Source organism: Fimicolochytrium jonesii (assembly GCF_025526975.1).
Source record: "Fimicolochytrium jonesii strain JEL569 chromosome Unknown EV422scaffold_5, whole genome shotgun sequence".
NCBI lineage: Eukaryota > Fungi > Chytridiomycota > Chytridiomycetes > Spizellomycetales > Powellomycetaceae > Fimicolochytrium > Fimicolochytrium jonesii.
Genome location: NW_026515672.1, coordinates 445264 through 466197, shown reverse-complemented (window position 1 = coordinate 466197; position 20934 = coordinate 445264). Strand labels below are relative to the sequence as shown.

The following is a 20934-nucleotide window of genomic DNA, read 5'->3' as shown; positions in this document are numbered from 1 at the left end:
ATGATCTGGATCAATCCGAATCGAATTCTATCTTGAAACCTTTAGGTTCCTTTGACTTGACCCAACAATCGTAGCAGTATGGCCGATTTTTGATGTAGGGAATAGGTTCTGATTGGCATTCAGCGGTCTTGCATTTTCGAGTTCCTTCCGGGTAATTAATTTTGCCTGAAGGAGAGCGCTTTGGATACCAAGGACGCATTGTTTCTTTGAAATTCATTCAAATTGATATGTACAAGGAACTATTTACTTATTTACAATTGTAACGCATATTTCCACAAACTACTCTTCAATGGCTTTTGATAGGATGTCAATATCGCTCAGTAGGAACTTATCACGTCCTCCATGTTTGTCCCCCTCCTCTTCCTTCAACCGGATCCCGTAAAACCCGGTTGTTTGGACCCCGTCGATTCGTCGGTTCGTACCAAAGGAGACGGCAGGGTACGCGTGAAGCAGGAAAGCCTTGAAATCCTGGGTCCGCGGTGAGCATTTGCGCCATACTGGATGCTGTTTTGTCCAATTTTGGAGGCACGCCATAGCCATGCATTGTCGCATTTTGGCGCCTTCTTCAATAACGCACATTTCTTTTACAAAAGTTCGATACGGATGCACTCTTGTGACTAAATCTGCAGTCGCTGAAATCACTGACGCGGGCTTGCTCAGTAATGGATATTCTTCCGTTTGAAGATGATCGTGATGCAAAGAAACCATGAGTGCCATCATGGCACTCGCTAAGTCCCGGTCTTCGTTGTTGATGAGCCGGTCGAGTTCACCGTCCTTATAATATACATGTTGACTCGGATCTTCATGTTCATGAGCGCTGACGAACTTCGATTTGCAAGGTATTACAACCAACTTGTCCGTAATATCTCTGTGATCGTTGTCGTAGAGTCCACAATCGAAATATGGAAGATGATTTGTAGCGAGAACAACCAATCCCGTTATCGTAAGTTCTTCATTCTTGCCATAAGCCCTCCTAAGGTACGCAGAATCTCCTCCGACAGCCATTTTGACTGCCGAACCGGAATACAAATCCTTCTCATCCCCTTCAGAAAACCAAGTGATAAGTGTTGATTTTTGCCCCATTTTCCAGTGAATGTCAGACGGCTTATTTCCGTTCCCCGGTTTGCTTTGTAGGCTGCTGGCGGTCGCTCCCAGAAACCGATAACATGTCATAAGTTTCATCAATCTTCCAACCAAACTTTTGCCATTGGAACTTGGACCGTAAAGTATAAGCAGTTCACGAAGACCGCGTCTGCTTCCCAGGATGGTACTGAGATTGGTGAGCCCGAAGAAACGATCGGAGGAGTCAGGCCACATTTTGCAAAAGGCATCCCACAAGTACCGCTGTTTGGGATACTTCTCGGGATCCCACTCAACAAGATCATAGTCAAACGCTTCAATATCGCCGTCTTCATCGGTGCGCTCCCGATATTCACCGACTTTTCGGTCGTAAACAAGGCCGTTTCTGAAAGCGATCAGATGGCTGTTGTCCACAGGAGGCTTGGCGTCCTCAGCCTCCCTCCATCGCAATCGTCCGAATATGATGTCGACAACCTTCTTGGCTCCTTTACCAATTTCATGCTTTGCGCCTTCGCTTTGATTCTTGTCGGTGGTATTAAAACAATCGAATAATACTTGACCAACGTACGCGGTGAAGGCTGTTTTGTCGAAGTGGGTGTTTGTGCGCGTCGCAGGATTCCATCGTACGAAGCCTTTGGTGTCGTTCAATCGAATGAGATGCCCATAAAACCGTTCGAAGAACTCGGCGGCAGGGGTTACCCATTGACCCTTTTTCTTTTTGTCCTCTGTTGATTTCGGGTTTATGTGTGCTATCAAAGCATGGCCAAATTCCCAAAACGAAACACGGATAGTGCACGGTTTGCATTGACACTGGAACATATCATGAGTCGATCCTGCCTTCTGCGAAGAAGCCAGATCTTCATGAGAAACAAGCGCGGTGCTGCCATCGATAGATTTGTGACGTTCCTGGGGGTCATCATTGTTGGCGGCGATTTGGTTGTTGTCAATCTGGATCTCTTCGTTTTCATTGACTTTCATCTGCAATCCAGGGATATCGGGCGGGTTGACACTCGGAGTGCCCGGAAGGATTCGGTCAGGCACATCGTCCAGACGTTCCTGGGGATGATCGTTATTGACATCGGTTTGGTTGTCAATCATGACGTTTTCACTTTGATTGACATCCATCTGCAAGCCAACGAGACCGGGCTTGTTGATCGTCGGAGTGTTTTGAGTCGAAGGAGAATCCAATGGCTCGATGCTCAAATTCATAGGATCGATATCGAAAATATTGTCCAAGTCCAACGCAACTGGGAAGTCGATATGGTCTTCATTGCAATTCACTTCGTTATTGATCACATTCAAAGAGCCCGGTTCAGCCCTTTGGACGGTACGTTTGGCTTTTTTGATGCGCTTCGGAGCCAATTCCATGGTGTTTTGGCGTTTTTGCATGTTGAGAACGTGCGTTGGTTGAAAGTTATGGCGAAAGCGGTTGTGTGCAATAGTTGTTAAGAGTGAGGAACTGTTTGAAATTTTTTGAAGGGAAACAAACATTTTTTTACCCTTTTATATTTTTTCGTGGCGGTTTTCCTTTCCGCAAACGGGAAAGAACAACATCTGCAACCTCACCTAACTGTAAAGTAAATGATATCAACATGTAGAAACAGTACCCAGGTGGTAACCGACAGGAAACGCCCCCGCGGGCGTTGGAAAACGGGAGGTAAAAAACACCCCCGCTTGCTTTGCTCAGTTATGGAAAGAAAACACCCACCGTTTTTTGTTTCGAGAAGAGTCAAATCACCCCCAAGAGGGGGTGATTTGTTTCTGTACCATTTTTACTCACTCCTCATGTGGGTGAATGCTTAATTTTAGTAACCTTGCCGCGGGGGTGGTTTCGGCTGAATAGACGGCGCAGGTGTGGGCGATTCTGCATGATCATACTCGGGGAAGTGGGGGTGGTTCTGTACTGATTAAAGTTTTGTTTGGGGGTGGGTGTTTTCTTGAATCCTGATGAAATCGGAGTTCCACCTGTAAGTATTCGCGCGCGATGACATAAACATGCGTTTAATATCGATATTAACGATGTGATTAAATTTCTTATTTAAAGAGTAAAAACGAGTAATGGTTTATGCACAACCAAAGAACGACACAGCAATGAATATTGAAATAGCCAAGAAACTTATCAACCGATATGCCGATACCGTCCAACAAAAGAATGGAAAGATAGGATTGGCTCCGAGTAGCCGAAAGGTATATCTGTCGGCTTGTAATGGACTTGAAGCATACGGGATTTTTGATCCGAATGTCCTATCATCTCCGACCGATGTCATGAAAATCTTGAAAAAGAATTACCCTAAAGACGATGGAGCGAATTGTACAAAGGTGTTGTCCGCTATGTTCAAAATTATGACAAACGAGGAAAAAATAGGATTGTACGATTGGCTCTCGTCTAGCCTCTATGGTGAAACTGCAAAGAAACGATTCCTAGATGCGTGCACAATGGACAAACTTACGCATATTGACGAAATGGGACATTTCTATCTCAAGATCAACGGCGATCGTTGTAAAGAGATACAAGCCCGCGATCTCGTAATGGATAAAGAATATGAAACGAAGCGCTTCATTGAAAAAGACCCTTTAATCAACGCTCTTTACGAGAAATTGGATCAACTTAAAGAAAAGGCCGTCAAAGATCCATATAAGTATGGGTTGCTCATTGCAGCGGCTTGTTTCGTTGGTTCAGATGTTATTCGAAGAGCAGACATTGGCGAAGCGAAGTTTGTGGACATTACCGAAACGGATAACGTCACATTTAATACGGAAACCCATACGTTTCTGATAAAAGCATGTAATAAGAATAAGGGAGACACCGATGTTCTTATTACGGTTATCGATGACATTGTCAAAAGGCACATTGATAATCTGGTTGATATTCGTAAGGCTAAAGGACAGAGTAAATTGTTTGAAAAAGCGCGCAACGCAAGTAAACCCTATGAAGGCGGAGGTTTTGGAAGGGCTATGAAGATCGCTTGTAAACAACATATCGGAAAAGAACTCGGAGTCAATGAACTTAGAAAAATTGTAGTGATTGACTCGATCAAATTGGATAACGGAGATCCTCGGGTTCAAAAAGAGTTCGCTAAAAAGCATGGTCATTCCTATGCAACACGACAAGTTTATTATAATCTTCACAGGGAGAAGAACGAAGGCTCATCTAATGATGATGATGCGATGGATATCGACGATCTTAATGACGATTTAAATCTAGATGACAAGTTTTGAGAACCTATTATCCATTTTGCTCTTCATACTCGGCTATGGCCTCCCGTGCATTTTCGAGATTCCCTTCATCTTCCCAAGTTGATTGGGACGCATCATAACCACTCCATAGAACCTTGTACTGCTTTATCCTTCTGTTGCCTCTACGTACTACTCTACTATCAAGTATTGATTCGATTTCGTATTCGTCATTTTCATTTGGATCTGGCTGGGAAGCCATGTTTGGTACGTTGACGGTCCCTGATGGAACCAAGCGAAGATCGTTGGCCGATATTAAACCGGGAAGTCTTGTTCCATCCATTCTGTTTAATTTGTACGATGAAACATAACCTGCATAATTACTTTGCACTTTCCCTCCAATTCTATAGGTTTGTGACGAGAAATACCCCACCTTTGCGCGTCTTTTAATACCACTTGGTAACGGTATTATCTTTCTTACAATATCTCCCACCTTAAATTCGTTCAAAACTGTTGATTTCACCCCTTTCAATTTCTTGTTCCGTATGCGATCAAAGATGGCTTCATGTTCATCTTGTAAGATTTCATTTGAAGCCTTCCCTGTCGCATACGTTTTCGTGTTGTTTAAATTATCTATGAGTTTTTGAAGATAATTTGGCCAATCCCGTTTTCCGAAACGTATCGAGGAATAGATCAGATTTTTTATATTTTTGTTAACGGATTCAATCTGTCCTTGACCTTGGGGGACACCGGGTTGTCCGAACTTCCACTCCACGTTATTCGAGTCGGCCCACTCTTGTACCTGACCTTGAAATTCCGTACCTACATCGGATGTGAAACTTACTAATACAGCGCCATCCCGTTTCATTGTTTCTAGAAACTTGACAACAGTGGCTTGATCTTGTGTCTTCATCGCCATACTATACACTTTTTTAGTGAGAATATCCGAAGCATTGACCGAATACTTGTACCCACCGTATGCTACCGACGTCAGATTTATACAATCGATCTGGTAGTTTCCTTCCTTTCTGGCCAAAATCGGTTTTATCGAGCCTCGGGATCCCATAACTTTTGTCGATCTCTGCCAAATCTCTTGCTTCTTGAGAAAGTCGTTAAGAAGGGTTCTTTGCGAAATCCTGCTATTTGGAAACGCTTTTCTATATGCATACCACAATTTGTCTCGTCCTAGAAAGTTTTGATTCTGATAGTAAAACTTGGTGAGGTTCCGGAGATCCTCCGGAGTGATGGGGTCATATCTGAGAGATGAAGGGCCTTTGTTGTCGGAGTCCATCTTTCGTTTATCAATTGACCACAAATTAATGTTGTGGTCAATTTTTTTGTCATTGTTCGGTAAAAAATTGAGAAAAACACCTGGGCTTGTTTCTTGGGCTTGATGCAGTCAATTAAGAAGTCAAACTGTATAGGTAAAGCCCGAATCAACCTGAAAAAGCACAACCCAAATAGTAAAATGGCACTAATTTGTTCAGGAGTTTGGTCGCGCGGAAGTCTTTTGTTGCTCAACTTGTAGAATAGTTTTACGTCATATTCCGGACGGAAATCTTGGAAAACTTTGAAATTTTCAAGCGGCCTTTTTTCTTCTTGGAGTTTTGACTGGAACTTGCTTGTCCAAATGCGACTGAACAATATTCACAACTATTTCTTCCTTACATTGTTGTAAAGTTCTCGTCCTTACGTCCTCCGGCATGTCTAACCAAAGCCTATCCTGTGATAGGTCTTCTAGAAGTTTGTCAAAAGATTCTTTGGTTAGCGAATTTGGCAAATAGAAAATGTTATCAATCATCCTATACTTTTAGTCCACGAAATTTTTTTTAATGCGTTTCTGGTTGCAATTCTTTAAAGACTCCTTCGTTTGTCGGGCTTTTCAAATCGACGTAGAGCGCATGATAAGGTTTGACAGTATATTTCTCTGCTAAATTTACAAACTCCGATTCTGACAAATGACAGCGAATCTCACCTGCAATCTTCTCATACTGTTTCTGATTAAGTCGATACAATATCCAATGAGTGCTGTTGACTCGCTGGAGCGGAGTCAATTGTTTCGTGTCATGCAGGCTGCATAAAAGACTCCCCCCTGCGTGTCGAAAGCGCGAGTAAAGTAAGTCTAACATCTGCCGAATCCCGCTCGATATCAGTTCCGGTTCTTTAGGCTCCTTTCCGATTGCGGGGCCATTTTCTTTTGCGAGAATTCCGAAATCGTCCAAGACGAGAAGAAGGTGATTTTTGGATTTGTCTTGTTTATAAAGACTTTTCTGCTTCTCGAAAAGGTTGTTCAGAATGTGATTCGACACAATGCTGGACATGTACACATTATCGCATTTCTTCAAACTGGTCCATTCCGGCGAGTCAGCGCTTGGAGAGAAAACCACAACATTTTCATACGCTTTTGCACAATTCTGGATGAGATTGATAATACAAGTAGTTTTCCCTGCTCTTGAACTCCCGACTAGAGTCAAAGTGAAGAATTTCTTCGGATAGTCATCGGGCGTCTTGTCCTTTATGTGTATCTGATATTCACAAGGTATTTTTGGTTTAGCAATTCTCATATTTAGCGCACTCGTAAAATTAATCTCTTTACATTATACAAAAGATAAGAAATCGATGTTTCGAGATATTATCCTCAATTCTGGTACGTTACCAGATATGAATAATTGTACATTTCGTCTTCAAAATACCGTCCCGTGCTATGCATGGAGACTGATTTCGGTATCTCTACTGCAGTCATGGAGTGCGACATCGGATTTCAACAACGCAGTTGTTTTTGCAGAGTCAGGATCTACGACTTTAAGAAAAGCAACTTTGCCCGAAGGGACCTATGACTCAACAAACGTTTTGGGTGCTCTTGGAAGCGCGATGACTGCAGCGGGGTCTCAACCGTACAGTGTTTCTTACGATGGAGTGACTCGACGACTAACTGTTTCAACTTCTGGAAGTAAAACGTTCAAGATTCTTGGAGGATCCCGTGGTTCAAGCGCTTTTCTGCAACTTGGGATCGATAAAGTCAATGAAACCGGATACGGATCAAGTATAACATTTCCAAACACACTCAATCTATCCGCATCACAACCAATTCTAATAACTTCAAGGACTCTACAGACAAATGGAGCGATTCTTTATCCGGCTGGTATTGACTCGGACATCAATTGTTTAGCGGCGATAAATCCTGATTCGTATGGAGATATCTTGACATGGGTCAACCCGAGTGACAACTTTCATCGAGCCGAAGATCTTACACTCAATCAAATTGACTTCCAGATCGTCGATAGTGCATCGTTGCAAGTTGTGAGAACATCCGCTCCAATAACAATTCATCTGGGAATTTTAGACGACCCTAGTGATCTCGTTGTATAACGAATTTTTTTTCTCTTCTGTACAGTAAAACATTGAACAAAATGTCAGAAAACGAAAGCGTATCTACTGAAAACCCTTCTGTACAGGAAGAAAAACCAATTGTTGACGACCCGATCACCGAGGCTGTTATTGAAAAGGTGAAGGTCAAAAAGCCGCGATCTGAAAAACAGATCGAGGCGATGCGTCGAGCGCAAGAGAAACGTACCGAGAACTTGAAGAAGATGAAGGAACTCAAAGAGAAAGCAGATACAGAACAGAAAAAGGAGCAAGAGAAAAGGGCAAAAGAATCTAAAAAGGACGAAGCAAGAAAGATAATTGAGAAATATGAAGCGGAAAAAAAGAAAATTGCTGAACAAAAGCGACAAGAGCGTATAGCGAAAATCAATCGAATGCCTAAAGCGCTTCAACCTGCTGCGTACAAAGACGACTCTGTGGAGGAAAACACGTTTGTAGAATTCGATCCTCCCGAAGCAGATGATGATCCGTATATGGGAATCTTTGGTGGACGTTGATGGACGTTGATTATTTTTTTCTAAGAGATATGTTAAACCATTATAACTTAAAATAATGTCAACAAATCCCGTTGTTCCTTCAAACTGGATCTATAGTAGCAGACAGTTTTCGATGCATTCAGACGCTCTCAGCGAAAATATTGCTGTATATCGCACAATCAAGGAGACGTTTAGTTCAAAATCACCTGGAAATGCTATAAAGATCGTAGTTGATTCCAATAGTTCCTTTTTGAGACCTCAACGTTCGTATCTATCGGGAACAATTTCTGTGAAAAACGCTGATGGCAGCCCCGTCACGGATGCGCAGATTTCTCAAATCGGTGCAATGGCTTGCTTCCGAACGATGTCCGTGAAATTCGGAGGGAAAGTGGTTGACGAAATTGAAGATATGCCAAGTTTTGTTGCGGACACTCTCCAGTTTGTGGAGGCTGAGAAACGAAAATATCTAAAATATAACGAAGGTGCAGGTAACCCGGATGCTTTCAAAAATCCGAACGGAACTTTCACATTCAAACACCATTTGTTGGCAGGGTCCATGAGAAATTTGAACGGAAACCCGATTCCACTAGCGATTTTGCCGAATCAATCGGTGGAATTGACATTTACTTTGAACACCCCGCAGCAAGCCTTTACCAATGTAGGTTCTGGAGTATACTTTGAAGTTTCAAATCTTCGTTATGTAGCACAACTTGTGACCCCGAGTGCCGCTTATATGTCCGCATTGTGGTCCGGAATTCGGGCAGGGAAGTATCTGGAAATTGATGTAGTAGGCGTTCAACAACTCTCCAATGTATGTAGTGGTGCGTCTCAGAACAACTTTATTCTTCCACTCACAAACGGCCGGATTGTCGGATTAACACATAGGTTTAGAGACGATAATAAATACGCCACTACATCAGGGGACAAAAGTTTGATTTATGATACAGCCAACTTAAAGTCATGGCGTTACCAGATAGGCCAATATAGATTACCGCTCACAGAAGACTTCGAGGCAAGCGATGCCATTATGATAGGAAACCTCTCCATGAACGACAACACATCATACGCCTCTGAAGACCTGGACATTGATAACTTTTACAACAAACAGTTCGTAATGCGTTATTCGTGGCAAAGCGCAGATGAAGATTCCAGTAGCGCTTTGAACCTACTCGGAGGCTCTGGAAACGTACATCTAATCACAAATCACAGTCTCCCGGCCCCGAGTACCAGTGTTTCATTGCAAACAACCGTCTATGCACAACGCACCATCCTTGTTGGGGCAACCGTCGATATCGTATGAAAATCTTCTAATCATATAGTAGAAACCAATGCCGAGAAAACAAAAGGTTTTGAAACCAGTTCGCATCCCTGCTAGAACTAAATCGGGAAAACCTAAAAAAGGTGTAATACCTCCACAACTGCTTCCATTTATCCTTGCTCGACGAGCCGGGAAGAAGATCGTTTGAAACTTATGCGCTTTTGTACATTTCAGAATCCTCTATGATTCTCAAATATTACAATTATAATCTTCTATACAATTATGATCTTTTTATCTTATACTTTTCGTGCCCGTTTTGAAGATTGTTCCCAGCCGTGTTCATAAGATAATCTCTCGGGAGGTAAACTTGTTCGTGTACTTTTGTTTTTCCTTATTGGCGCAATGGGTGTATTTTCTGGAGCCCTCACTGCTGGGGAATCGGTGAAGATATCTCTCTGTGTTGGTGTTGCAGAATCCTCACTTGGTGTTTGGACATGAGTAACCGGCTCGGGGGTAACAAACTGTTCAATTGGTGTGGAGAGATCCATAGGGGATCCTACCGTTCCAGTTGAAAGGGTAGATTTTGGACTTCTATTCGGGAAAATGTCGCTTTGAGTGACTGCTGAACTGGCAGATGGATAACTTATTGTTGGTGAGAAATTCGTAATTATGGGTGGTGGGCGTGGTCTAGCAACCCTCGGCACATCTCCAAGAGAATATTGTGTCCCTACATCTTTGCTTTCTGTAATCTTTTCCTTTCTTAAAGTTTCTATCAATCTTTGCATCGCTCCTACTTCACTTAATGCGATAGGTGTGACGCTTTGCACTTGGCTGAGGAGTCGTTCCATCTCGTCCGGAGTCATTGTCGAAGGAACATTTTTAAAACCTACCGATTCTAACATTCTTCTGAACGTAGACATTGTGGCTGTTGTCATTCTTCCAAGTTGCTCCTCTTGAGATCGGAGTTGTGTTTGCAAGGTTTGATTCGCGTGAGTTACTCCATCCATAAAATGTTGAAATTTTCCTCCAGACGAGAAAATAAGATCTAACGTATCGCTGTCTAGATCCGGTGTTGTACTCTGCGTTTCGACTGTTCTAAGATCTCGAACCCGATGGAGAGGAATATCTGTCTGTGTGCGGCTATTTGACATGCTTATCTTTTCAGCAGAACCGATTCGACCAATTTCGTCCGTCATTGTTTCACGATCGTTCATTTTTGTTACCACCTTGTTGTTACCAAGTATTGTATTTGCTTCGCTCATGTTTGCTTTTTCCGGAAGGTGATCATCACCGGTTCGTTGCACATTGGATGATGCATCTCCAATGAATTGATTCTGTTGAGCGCGAATGTAATTCGGCTGATGATAAATTGTATCGCCTTTCGACGCTGTGGTTTTGGTCAAAGAAACCGTTCGACCTTGTCGAGGGAAAAGATTGTCTTTATCCAGTTCATCAAAGTATGCCTGTCTTGCCCGTTCCTTATCGATAGCATGGAGCGCTTCCACAGCCTGTTTTCCAATCTGAGACTGGTACTCTCCTTCACGGAGTTTGAGTGGTTGATCTACAGTCTGTCTTATAGAGAATGCATCCGATATTTTCCCTTTGCCTGGAACAAAGAAGGGAGTTTTGAATAAACGGTCAAAGGTCTCTTCCGGCTTTCCCTGTATGTAACCGAACTGATTTGAATGGATATTCAACACTGGAGGGGAGGGAAAAGTATTGTTTGGCAATCGAGCAAACTTGTCGTCAAGAACCAACATAGAATGGAATATATATTCTTTAGTACATGTTAAGAAAAAGAATATTCAATGGGATTCTTTCAAAAAGCGAGAGGAAAAGCGCGCACATTTTTTAACGAACTGCCACAAAATATCGGAAAGGCGAGGAATTTTCTAGACAAAGCGGTTTCCGTTACTCGAAAGGGATATGCGATAGCAAGCCATGTAAACAAAGGGATTCAACAGAACGACGTCTTCCACGATAAAATCAAAGAAACTGCGCGAAAAGGGCAACAGTTTGCAGATTTAGGAATAAAGAGGGTTGAAGATTTCCATAAAGGCGGTGATCAATTCTTAGAACATTTACAGCAAACTCCAATCGGATAATTTTCTTTAGCAATTAGTAAATGAGCGGTCTAAATTCCCGAACCTCAAGCGGAATCAGAGTGCTTGAACGAACAAATCTCGTTTCTCCTTTAGTGACCAATAGTCTTCGTGCTAATGGAGAGAACGTATCAATTGATAATTTTCATTCAGCAGGCTTTCAAAAGATATCTAATGAAAACGGCGAATTAAAAATCAACGACCTTGTCGATAGCGAAGACGCGATTATTCACAAAACCGAAGGAGTGGCTTCAATTGAAGTAGTCCATGACAATATGGAATTTCCCCTCCAAAGGGATGATGGAAGCCGAACTGTTTCCCTTGTAACAAACCTGCCTCTTGGAGTAAGTCAGGACGGATTGACTTTGTTTCATAATCAGACCCTTTCAGTAGGCGATGAAGGTTTGACTGTAAATTTTCCCCCAACGGATCTGGAAAATCTGCAAGAACCTTTGTCAAGAGACGATGAAGGACTTAAATTGAATTTTGATGAGGATTCATTGGAGGTGAATAATGGCAAATTGGAAGTTGTCAAAGAGCCTTTGACAGCCCCGTTGACGCGGGGCATCAGCGGAATCTCCTTGGACTTTGATTCGACATTGACAGTTGAAAACGGTCAGTTGTCAGTTGTTCAAGAGAACATTGAAGCGATTGTTGACGAGGCTGTTCGAGTAGAAGTTCCGCTTTCGAAAGATGCAGATAAGGCTATCTGCCTAAATTATGGGAAAGGTTTGAAACTCAGCGATGAAGGGAAACTGGAGACGGACATCGATACCGTTATTGTTGGACGAGGGGCGATAAGCAATGATAAAGCAGGAAGTCTTGCACTCGATGACCTTCTAGAGACCGGTTTCGATTCTCTAGCGGACTTTCTGGGATCAGAAACGGATGTTGATACAACCGTTGTGCGTTTGAAGACATCTGATGATTTCCGACAAACAGGAGGAAAACTAGCGATCCGTTCGAAGGGTATGGGGCAAGTACCATTCTACTCTGCATTATCGGGGTTGAATGGAGACAGTAGTTTTACGTATAATGAAACACTCAATGAATTACGTGTTCCGCATGTATACGTTACAAGCAACTTCAACCCTGCTAATAATGAAGTGGTGACATCCGGGTACATAGAGCAATTGTACCAAGCAGGGTCAGGTATAGACATATCCGGAGTGTCCAATGGTCGGCGTACTATCGATGTTAGAACAGATGCAAGTTTAGCAATTGACTCTTCACAAAATCTTTCAGTAAATCCGTCGGCTATCGTTGACAATAAAGGTGTTCGCATCGTAAATGATAAAATTGCGATAGGACTAACTTTCCAACCAGGAAATGGCGGATTGAAATTAGAGAATTCGAATCAAGTGAAACTCGCTCCATCTGTCTCAGGTTCAATCACATTCGATGGTAACAACACGTTCGGTGAGAAACTCACAGCAAGTAACGGAGTTAAACGCATAGAAAATGATTTGCAGTTGGATTTACAGGCTGGTGATTCGACTGTTACGGTAACAGGCAATTCAATAAAAGGTGCCTATACTGGATCTAATGGAGTGTCAGTTACGGGAAACACTATTTCCGGCGCCTACACGGCTGGAAACAACATATCCATTTCGGGGTCAAGCATCAGTTGCACATATCAACCAGAACCGGAAACACCCACGGTAATTACCGGCGCTTTACCTATCATTGTTACTGGAGCGGATAAGGAGTATAACATCGCAAAACAACCTTTAGTCATAACGGGCGGAAGTGGGATTTTAGTAGTGGGCTCGGAGGAGACCGGCTTCAATATCTCATCGATCCAGCCCTACAAGAACCGGAAGGAAGACGATGATCCAGAAGAGAAGAATGAGGATTCGGAACCATCTGGCGAATCTGATCCTTTAACAGCATCTGGATCTAATCCAGTGGTTTCAGTTACTGGTCCGCTGTCTACAATTGTTGGAGGCGCAATTGGCCTCATTGGATCCGCGGCTGCCGCTCCATTTGCCACTAGCGCCATTGGAGCCGTCGGGGGACTTCTTGGAGGACCTGCTGCAGCAGCCGGAATCCTTGGTGGTTTCATCGCTGCGAGTGGTCGAGAAAGGAAAAACCAGAAAGATGCAAATGGTAACAATGTGGTTGATTCACATAATAATCCCGTTCCAGATCCGAACGGAAGTCAAGTTATCATTGCAACTTTCCCTAAAACGGATGATACATCCTGTGATGTTACGAGATTACTTTTTGACACTCCACCTACATGTTCATATCTGGGTATTGCAGGAGAGGTCCCACAGCAGGCAATCAACTTGGGCATGTTACGTGAATACGATTCTACAATCATACAGCCCACGTATTCAAATTTGATAAGTCAGAATACAAGTCTTCTTCAAACTGCTATCGATAGTAAAGTCGCAAAAACGGATACCATTCCATATGCGAGAATAACGGGTGCTCCAGATCTCACCATCTACGAGAAGAAATTAACATTTGCTGGACCTATCCTCTCCAGAGATACATCTAATACCGTTTCGGTCAATACCGGAAATATCACTACTCTTGGGACACTCACATCTCTTAACGTAACAGGCGCTTTGACATCAGGAAGTATTAGCAGTCCCACTCTGAATAACTACCTCTTATCGAGTGCTGCTGCAACAACGTATCAGCCTTTAAACACCAAATTAAGTTCGCTTGCCGCATCTACTCCCACGCTCAACAATTTCCTTGTAGGCGATAATTCAAATTTTATCAGCACCACTCCAGCCAATGCTAGAGTGGCTTTAGGACTAGGCTCAGTCGCCCTCTTGAATGCAGTTGCTTACTCGAATTTGAGTGGACTGCCCACATTGGGGTCATTATCGAGCAAAAACGCAGTTACGCTAACGACTGACGTTACGGGGATTCTTCCATATGCAAATATTGATCAGAGCGTGGCTTTGAAAAGTTATGTTGATGCACAAACTGTTCTCGCCGGTACAGGACTTTCGAAAACAGGGGTCACATTGGCAGTTCTTCCTTCACAAAGTCAAATCACAACGGTCGGAACCCTTACTTCCCTCTCAGTTAGTGGTGCATCTACATTTTCTGGAGCGGTAACGATTCCTGCTCCCACCGTCGCATCAAACCCAGCAACAAAATCATATGTGGATGGATTGATTTCTACAACATCCGGAAATGCTCAACCTCTTAATCCTAAATTAACTGTTATTTCCTCATCTACCCCAACTGTTAATAATTTTCTCGTAGGAGATGGAAGTAATTTTGCCTCAACGACTCCATCAGCATCTAGAACAGCACTTGGGCTCGGTTCCGTGGCGTTAAAGAACACCATCACGCTCACAACAGATGTGACAGGTATCTTGCCTCTCGCCAATATAGACGCCCAAGTAAGCACGAAAGCCTACGTCGATGCTCAGACATCAACAGTTGGCGCAGGATTGTCAAAGTCAGGCACGGCCATTTCAGTCAACACGGACCAGTCGGCTGTTATCACCAAAGTTGGAACTCTGCAGGGGTTGAGTGTTACAGGCGACGTGACCATATCAGGGAACGCCATCATCTCGACAGCCCCAACAGCAGATACACATCTCACAAATAAGACTTATGTTGATACGCTTCTAAGTGCAGGAACCGGCTTAACACGAACAGGAAACAATTTCTCTGTCAATGTGGCTCAACCTCAGATAACATCGGTTGGAACTTTATCATCATTGAACGTTAATGGAAATGCGAACTTTGCTGGAGACTTAACGTTGTCAGGAAACGCTGTCGTCTCAACAGCACCGACATTGGGGACACATCTCGCGAACAAGACATATGTTGATACGCTTCTTAGTGCTGGAACAGGATTGACACGTAGTGGAAATTCGTTCAGCGTAAATCCTGCTCAGCCTCAAATTACAAGCGTTGGAACTCTATCATCTCTGAATGTTGGTGGAAATGCGAACTTATCCAATGTTCAAATTGCCGGAACGACTGATTCTACGTCGACAAATTCAGGTTCGCTCCAAGTTGTTGGCGGAGTTGGTATAGGGAAAAGTGTGGTGGTTGGCGGCACCGTATTCCTGGGCGGAACAACGGCGAACCTCAATACCACAACCGGACAGAATCTGAACATAAATAACGCTGCATCGACTGTAGTTACTTCTACTCTTGACTCCAACGCTATAAATGCTGGTTCTCTCCAAGTTGCCGGCGGCGTTGGAATTGCTAAATCATTATACGTCGGTGGATTTGGAATCATAAAGGAATCTACCGCCGGAAACGGCCCTACTATAGGTCTGATAAACTCAAACGGTGGAGGTTGGACCTTGTGGCATATAGGTCAAACTAGTGGCCTTGGAACTAATAATTTCGGCTTATACAACAATACTGCCGCAAATCTTGCGTTATCGGTGAATGTGACAACGAATGCACTAACTATCAATTCGGTATCCGACTCCAACGCTACAAATGCTGGCGCTATACAGGTCGCCGGAGGTGTTGGTATCGCCAAGAAATTGACGGTAGGAAGTGATGCGAGTTTTGTCGGGTCAAATCAAAGTATCTTTTGGTACAACGGTTCAGTATCATCCCCCACATTCGGAAGCAGCATAACGGGCAACGTTTCAGCAGCAGGGTATTTTTCCTCAAACTCGGCTCTTGGCGATATGGTGATTAGGGCACAGTACAATAATGCACCGACGAACTTACGATTCGCTAACTCACCCGGCGTATCAAATCTTGATATCTTGACAAATGGAAATGTTCTAATCAATACGACAACTGATTCATCTTCTACAACAACAGGTGCTTTGCAAGTGTCTGGTGGCGTTGGAATTGCAAAATCTCTATTTGCTGGGTCTTCTGCCACTTCCAGTCATACTTTGCAACTAAACTCCACTACAACTGATGTTCTCAAGATCCAGAGTCTTTCGGCATCGGGGTTTTCTACTATCGGTTTCCTTAACAACACAGGAACGATAGTTGGGGCTTTCGGGTATGCTGGAACTGGTACGAACGCTCCAAACGCTGGGAACTTTTTCCTTTATTCGGGGTCTGGCGCTAACTTTGTGATAAACAGTAATCTCCCCAGTGTACAGATTCTCTCCACTATAGATTCTACTTCGACAACATCAGGTGCATTTCAGGTGAGAGGTGGAGCGGGTATCGCAGGGAATGTCAATCTTGGTAAAGACTTGACTGTTAATGGGACAATATACTCCAATATCGTCTCCACCGGGCCTGTTGTATCTTCGCATCTCGGAACACCTAATTTGGCAGCGGGGAGTTTCACGACTTTACAGATTGGAGTAGGAGCGGCTACAAATAACATGGCCAGGGTATATTTCAACTATGTTGGAGCGGGTCTTGCAACCAATACGTTGGGTTTGGGATTATGGAATGCACCACAAGGTCTTACAGTGGACGGAACAGGTAAAGTTTCTATTCCTACCGGTTCTATCGGCAATTTGACAGTTTCAGGAAACATGAATTTCACCGGAAATCAAGCAATAATTTCTGCATCTGGTTCAGCAGGTCCTCTCTCCATAGATCCGAACCAAAGTTCCAACCCTTATGTACGGGTATGGGACGACTTGAGAACTGTAGGAGATTTTTCCGTATGGAATTCAGCCGAGACCACTACTTGGTTTAAAGTCTCCACCAGCAGTGGTAACGTCGCGGTCTTTACCACAACCGATTGCACAGGAGTTGGATCAGGCGCTCTTCAAGTGTCTGGAGGCGCCTCTGTGGCGAAAAACGTATATGTTGGGGGAAATCTGAACAACAGTGGTACTGTATCGGTCTTGAACACTTCTGATGCAACTTCTAACACATCGGGCGCTCTTCAAGTGAATGGAGGCGCATCTGTAGCGAAATCTCTATATGTGGGGTCGAATCTTAATGTGACCGGGGACTTGAAAACTCCTGCCTTAAATTCTGTCACAACTCTCGTTCCATATCCACAGACGCCAGCAACAGGTCAATCATGGTCCGGGTATTCAGTTATTGGTTCTTCCGAATACACGTATGCAAACGGAAACGGTGTAGATGGATATACGGGACATGTTTTCGATTGTTATAGTAATGCAAGTATTGCTTCCAGACTGCGGTGGGCAACCGCGAGCACTTCGACAGCAAACCTAGGACTCGATTCAACAACACAGAGTTTGCATTGGTCGTTATTGAGACTCCCGTCGGCCATTGCTATGGCTTCTCTTAAACTCACCGCCTACCTGATGGACGCCGTGGCGATGCCTACTACGTTCTCCGTGATTGCCGGAACAACCGAGTCGGCTATGGTAACAATCGCAACGTTTTCGAATATACCTGGTTCTACTTGGACCACTGATGGGAATACGTTTAGTTTTGCAAACACCACGCCTTATGTAGTATGGGGTATCGCATGGCAGTACGCGAATCAGACAACAACAGGAGGGGTCGCTATCCGCCAGATTCAGTTCAATCAGGCTGTTCCGAAAGCGACCCTTGTCAGTGCTTCTGCAAACAATATAGATGTTTCGGGTGCGATAACTACGGGAACCGTTTCATCAAGTGGTTCAGCAACTGTGAATTCCTTGACATGCAATACAACAGCCTTGGTAAAGAATGATTTGACTTGTAGTACGAACATCTATGCTTCACAAATCATTCAATCTGCAGTTTGCATAAAAGACGGTGTTGTTGATGCGTTGTTGACAAACGCAAATGGCTACACGGGGGGCTTCGGTCCCATAAATTGGAAAGCAGGTATGTCGGGAGTGGTCGCGCATGTTTCCTTTATGGGGTATATGAATTCGAATAACACTCGGGTAACAATAACTGTTCAAATATTAGACCAATCTTCTACCGTAGTCGCCTCTAGAGCAGTCTCGTACTACTGTGATATAAACAATTATCAGACTCGCTACCCATTCAGTTTTCAAGTGCCGTTGCTGTTTTCTTCGACGAATACGCAACTTTCCGCACGAATTGTCATACCAACTTCTATAACATTATCAAATTCATATCTCAACTTTTGGACCCAGTGCTACTAAATCTCGACATCAAGTACACAGGCTCGATGGTCTTTGTCTGTTCCACATAGCATTCTCAGTTGTCCCTTATCGTCTGTGATCCCTAGATACCCGCTCTTGAAAATGAAATCTTTACGGAGACGATTATTTTTCTTATTAAAAATGGTATAGATCTGCTTAAAAATCTCCCGATTTTCGTCATTTACTTTGATATATGCCATATAACCGGGTTTGTTTAACATAGACCGACATATTCGTTCCAGACTATCGAGGTCTGCTACGACAAAACGAATAACAACAACTCCCTCTATACACTTGATATGTGAATTGATTTCAAAAACGTTTGGCATTGTTTTGACTTCGCTCAAGAAATTGACTTTGGCTGTTCAAGAAAATGCGTCCACGGTATTTTGGGATGAATGGCAACAAAATCGCCCCCACCACTGCGGAACCGGTCTCAACAAAATCACCCCCACAAATTTGAACTACGTCTCGAAATCGCCCACTCCAAAATTATGCAAGGCGTCCGGAACAAAACACCCCCATTGGGGGCGATTTTTACGAACCTCTTTACGTTGGGGGTGGGCGATTTTACAAAGCCCATCACACGAACGGCGGGGGCATTTTGAGAAGTGGGGCAAAGTGAAAATGCCCCTTAGAGGAACGTAGAGAATTAGGAGGATGAATAGTATTCAGATACCTACTTGACCGTTTATAGATTTGTTTCGAGTTCAATGACCGCTGATCATGTCATATAACCTCATTTCTTGACAGTTGATATCGAATGTAAGTTGTTATCGGATTTGGTTTCGGTCCCACACCAAGATTTATATAGAAGCGACAAGGTGCAGATTGGAGACGTGAGCATTAAACATGTCTTTCTTCAATAAATCGCTTGTCAAAAGGTTAACGGGAGTTTCGCACCGCGAAAAGATGTCCGACGAGGACTTCATAACTCGCTGCCGATTCATCACTGGTACGATAATGGGTTCAGGTTGGGAATGCAAAGAATACGAACGGGACTTTTGCAGATTCAATTCCATCATGAAACCTGTCTGGCGAAAACTATACGACCGTTGGATTGAAAACGAGAAAAAGGAATGGGCTTGCTTTGACAAGCCGGGAAAATTAGAGTTTGTCAAGAATAACGCTGTCACAGAGAGTATCTCCATGCCCAACGAGTGGGCCTTTGGCACTGGCAAAGTTGAAGAAAATAGTTCAGAAACCACTACCGCTGCCGTGCGTGATAAAGCAGACTAGAGTTCTGAGGGAAAGTAATGATAGGTTTCAATGTAATGTAATTTTGAAAAATGAAAGAATGTTCGTATAGGTGGATGTCACAGTAGAAGTATGAGTTTGTGTACTGTGACATTTACTGTGACGGTCTCGACAAATGTAGTAAGATATTTTTTTTGTTTTTTAGAGAAGGAGAGAGTTTGATGGAGTTGGTACAGATGGTACAGATGGTACAGTAGTTTTTAACTTCTTTAGAAAAATGGAATGGAAAAGGAAAAGGGGAGAAAAGAAATGAAAAGTACCTGTATCATCTGTACCATCTGTACCAAGTGTAATGACTCGGTGAAAAGGTCTCCATATGTAGTAATGGAAGAAGAGTATTCTACTAGATATGTCGAGTGTGCGAAGCGGGTGGTACAGGTGTAAGTGACACCTGTATCATATGTACCATCTGTACCAAGAGTTTTGAAAAGAAGAATGAGAAAAGGATGTCTCTTTTTGGTGGTGAGAGTTGGTTCGAAAAATGCCTTTTTGCCCCCCTACATAGAACAGGGAATGGGGAAGTAGTAGAAAGGTTGGTTGGACTCGACGCATGTAGGGGGGAAATTTGACTTTGCCCCCTTTCCCAAAGTGCGCAAGGGTGGTTAATGGCTGAAAGGCTTGTGCGGTTAATGCATAACACCGAAGGTGTAGGGTACATTGTTAATACATTACACCATACACCCGCCAGTACGGTTAATGCATTACACTTTCAGCAGCCGTTACGGTTAATGCACAGTGTTGAGTGGAGTCAGTACGGTTAATGCACAGTGCAATTGTATAGTGGATCAGTGCATAGCATAAACCAATGGTTTATGCTATGCACTGATCCACCGCTCCTTTCCTGGTGGCAATATGGGTAACGTCCGAAAGTAGTATGATGTCCCCATGTGTTTGTGCCGTTCCATCCGTTACAAGTTCGTGTCGACGAGCCAAGCCCCAAAAACCAACCAGCAACATGGTCCAGTGGAGGCGGTGGTTATGTTTATCCATATTCAACCGAAGCTTGAGCCGTGCGAGATGTTGCAATGTAACGGGTGTAGATTGTTGAACCGGTGCAGGAATAGGCGCCTGAGCAGCGGCGATGGAGAGGCGATGACGAATGAGCTCGTTTTTGTATAAGTGCTGAAAAGGAAAACCTAGAGAGTTATGATAGTCTTTCAAGGCGCAGAGAACCTTATTGACAGAGGACGCAAGGATCGGCC

At 43.5% G+C, this 20934-nt stretch overlaps 2 protein-coding genes across 2 annotated transcripts; one reads left to right on the top strand and one right to left on the bottom strand.

Moving 5' to 3' along the window:
• Positions 1-279: 279 nt before the first annotated feature.
• On the bottom strand, positions 280-2448 carry EV422DRAFT_565447 (uncharacterized protein; the record flags this gene model as incomplete). Its single annotated transcript, XM_053072316.1, has 1 exon — positions 280-2448. One exon carries the CDS (start codon positions 2446-2448, stop codon positions 280-282), a length of 2169 nt encoding a protein of 722 aa, XP_052927547.1.
• Positions 2449-19327: 16879 nt separating this feature from the next.
• EV422DRAFT_504695 (uncharacterized protein) lies at positions 19328-20493 on the top strand (the record flags this gene model as incomplete). Its single annotated transcript, XM_053068444.1, has 5 exons — positions 19328-19693; positions 19878-19920; positions 20055-20112; positions 20238-20264; positions 20322-20493. The coding sequence occupies 5 exons, from the start codon at positions 19328-19330 to the stop codon at positions 20491-20493; spliced, it is 666 nt and encodes a 221-aa protein (XP_052927546.1).
• Positions 20494-20934: the final 441 nt, after the last annotated feature.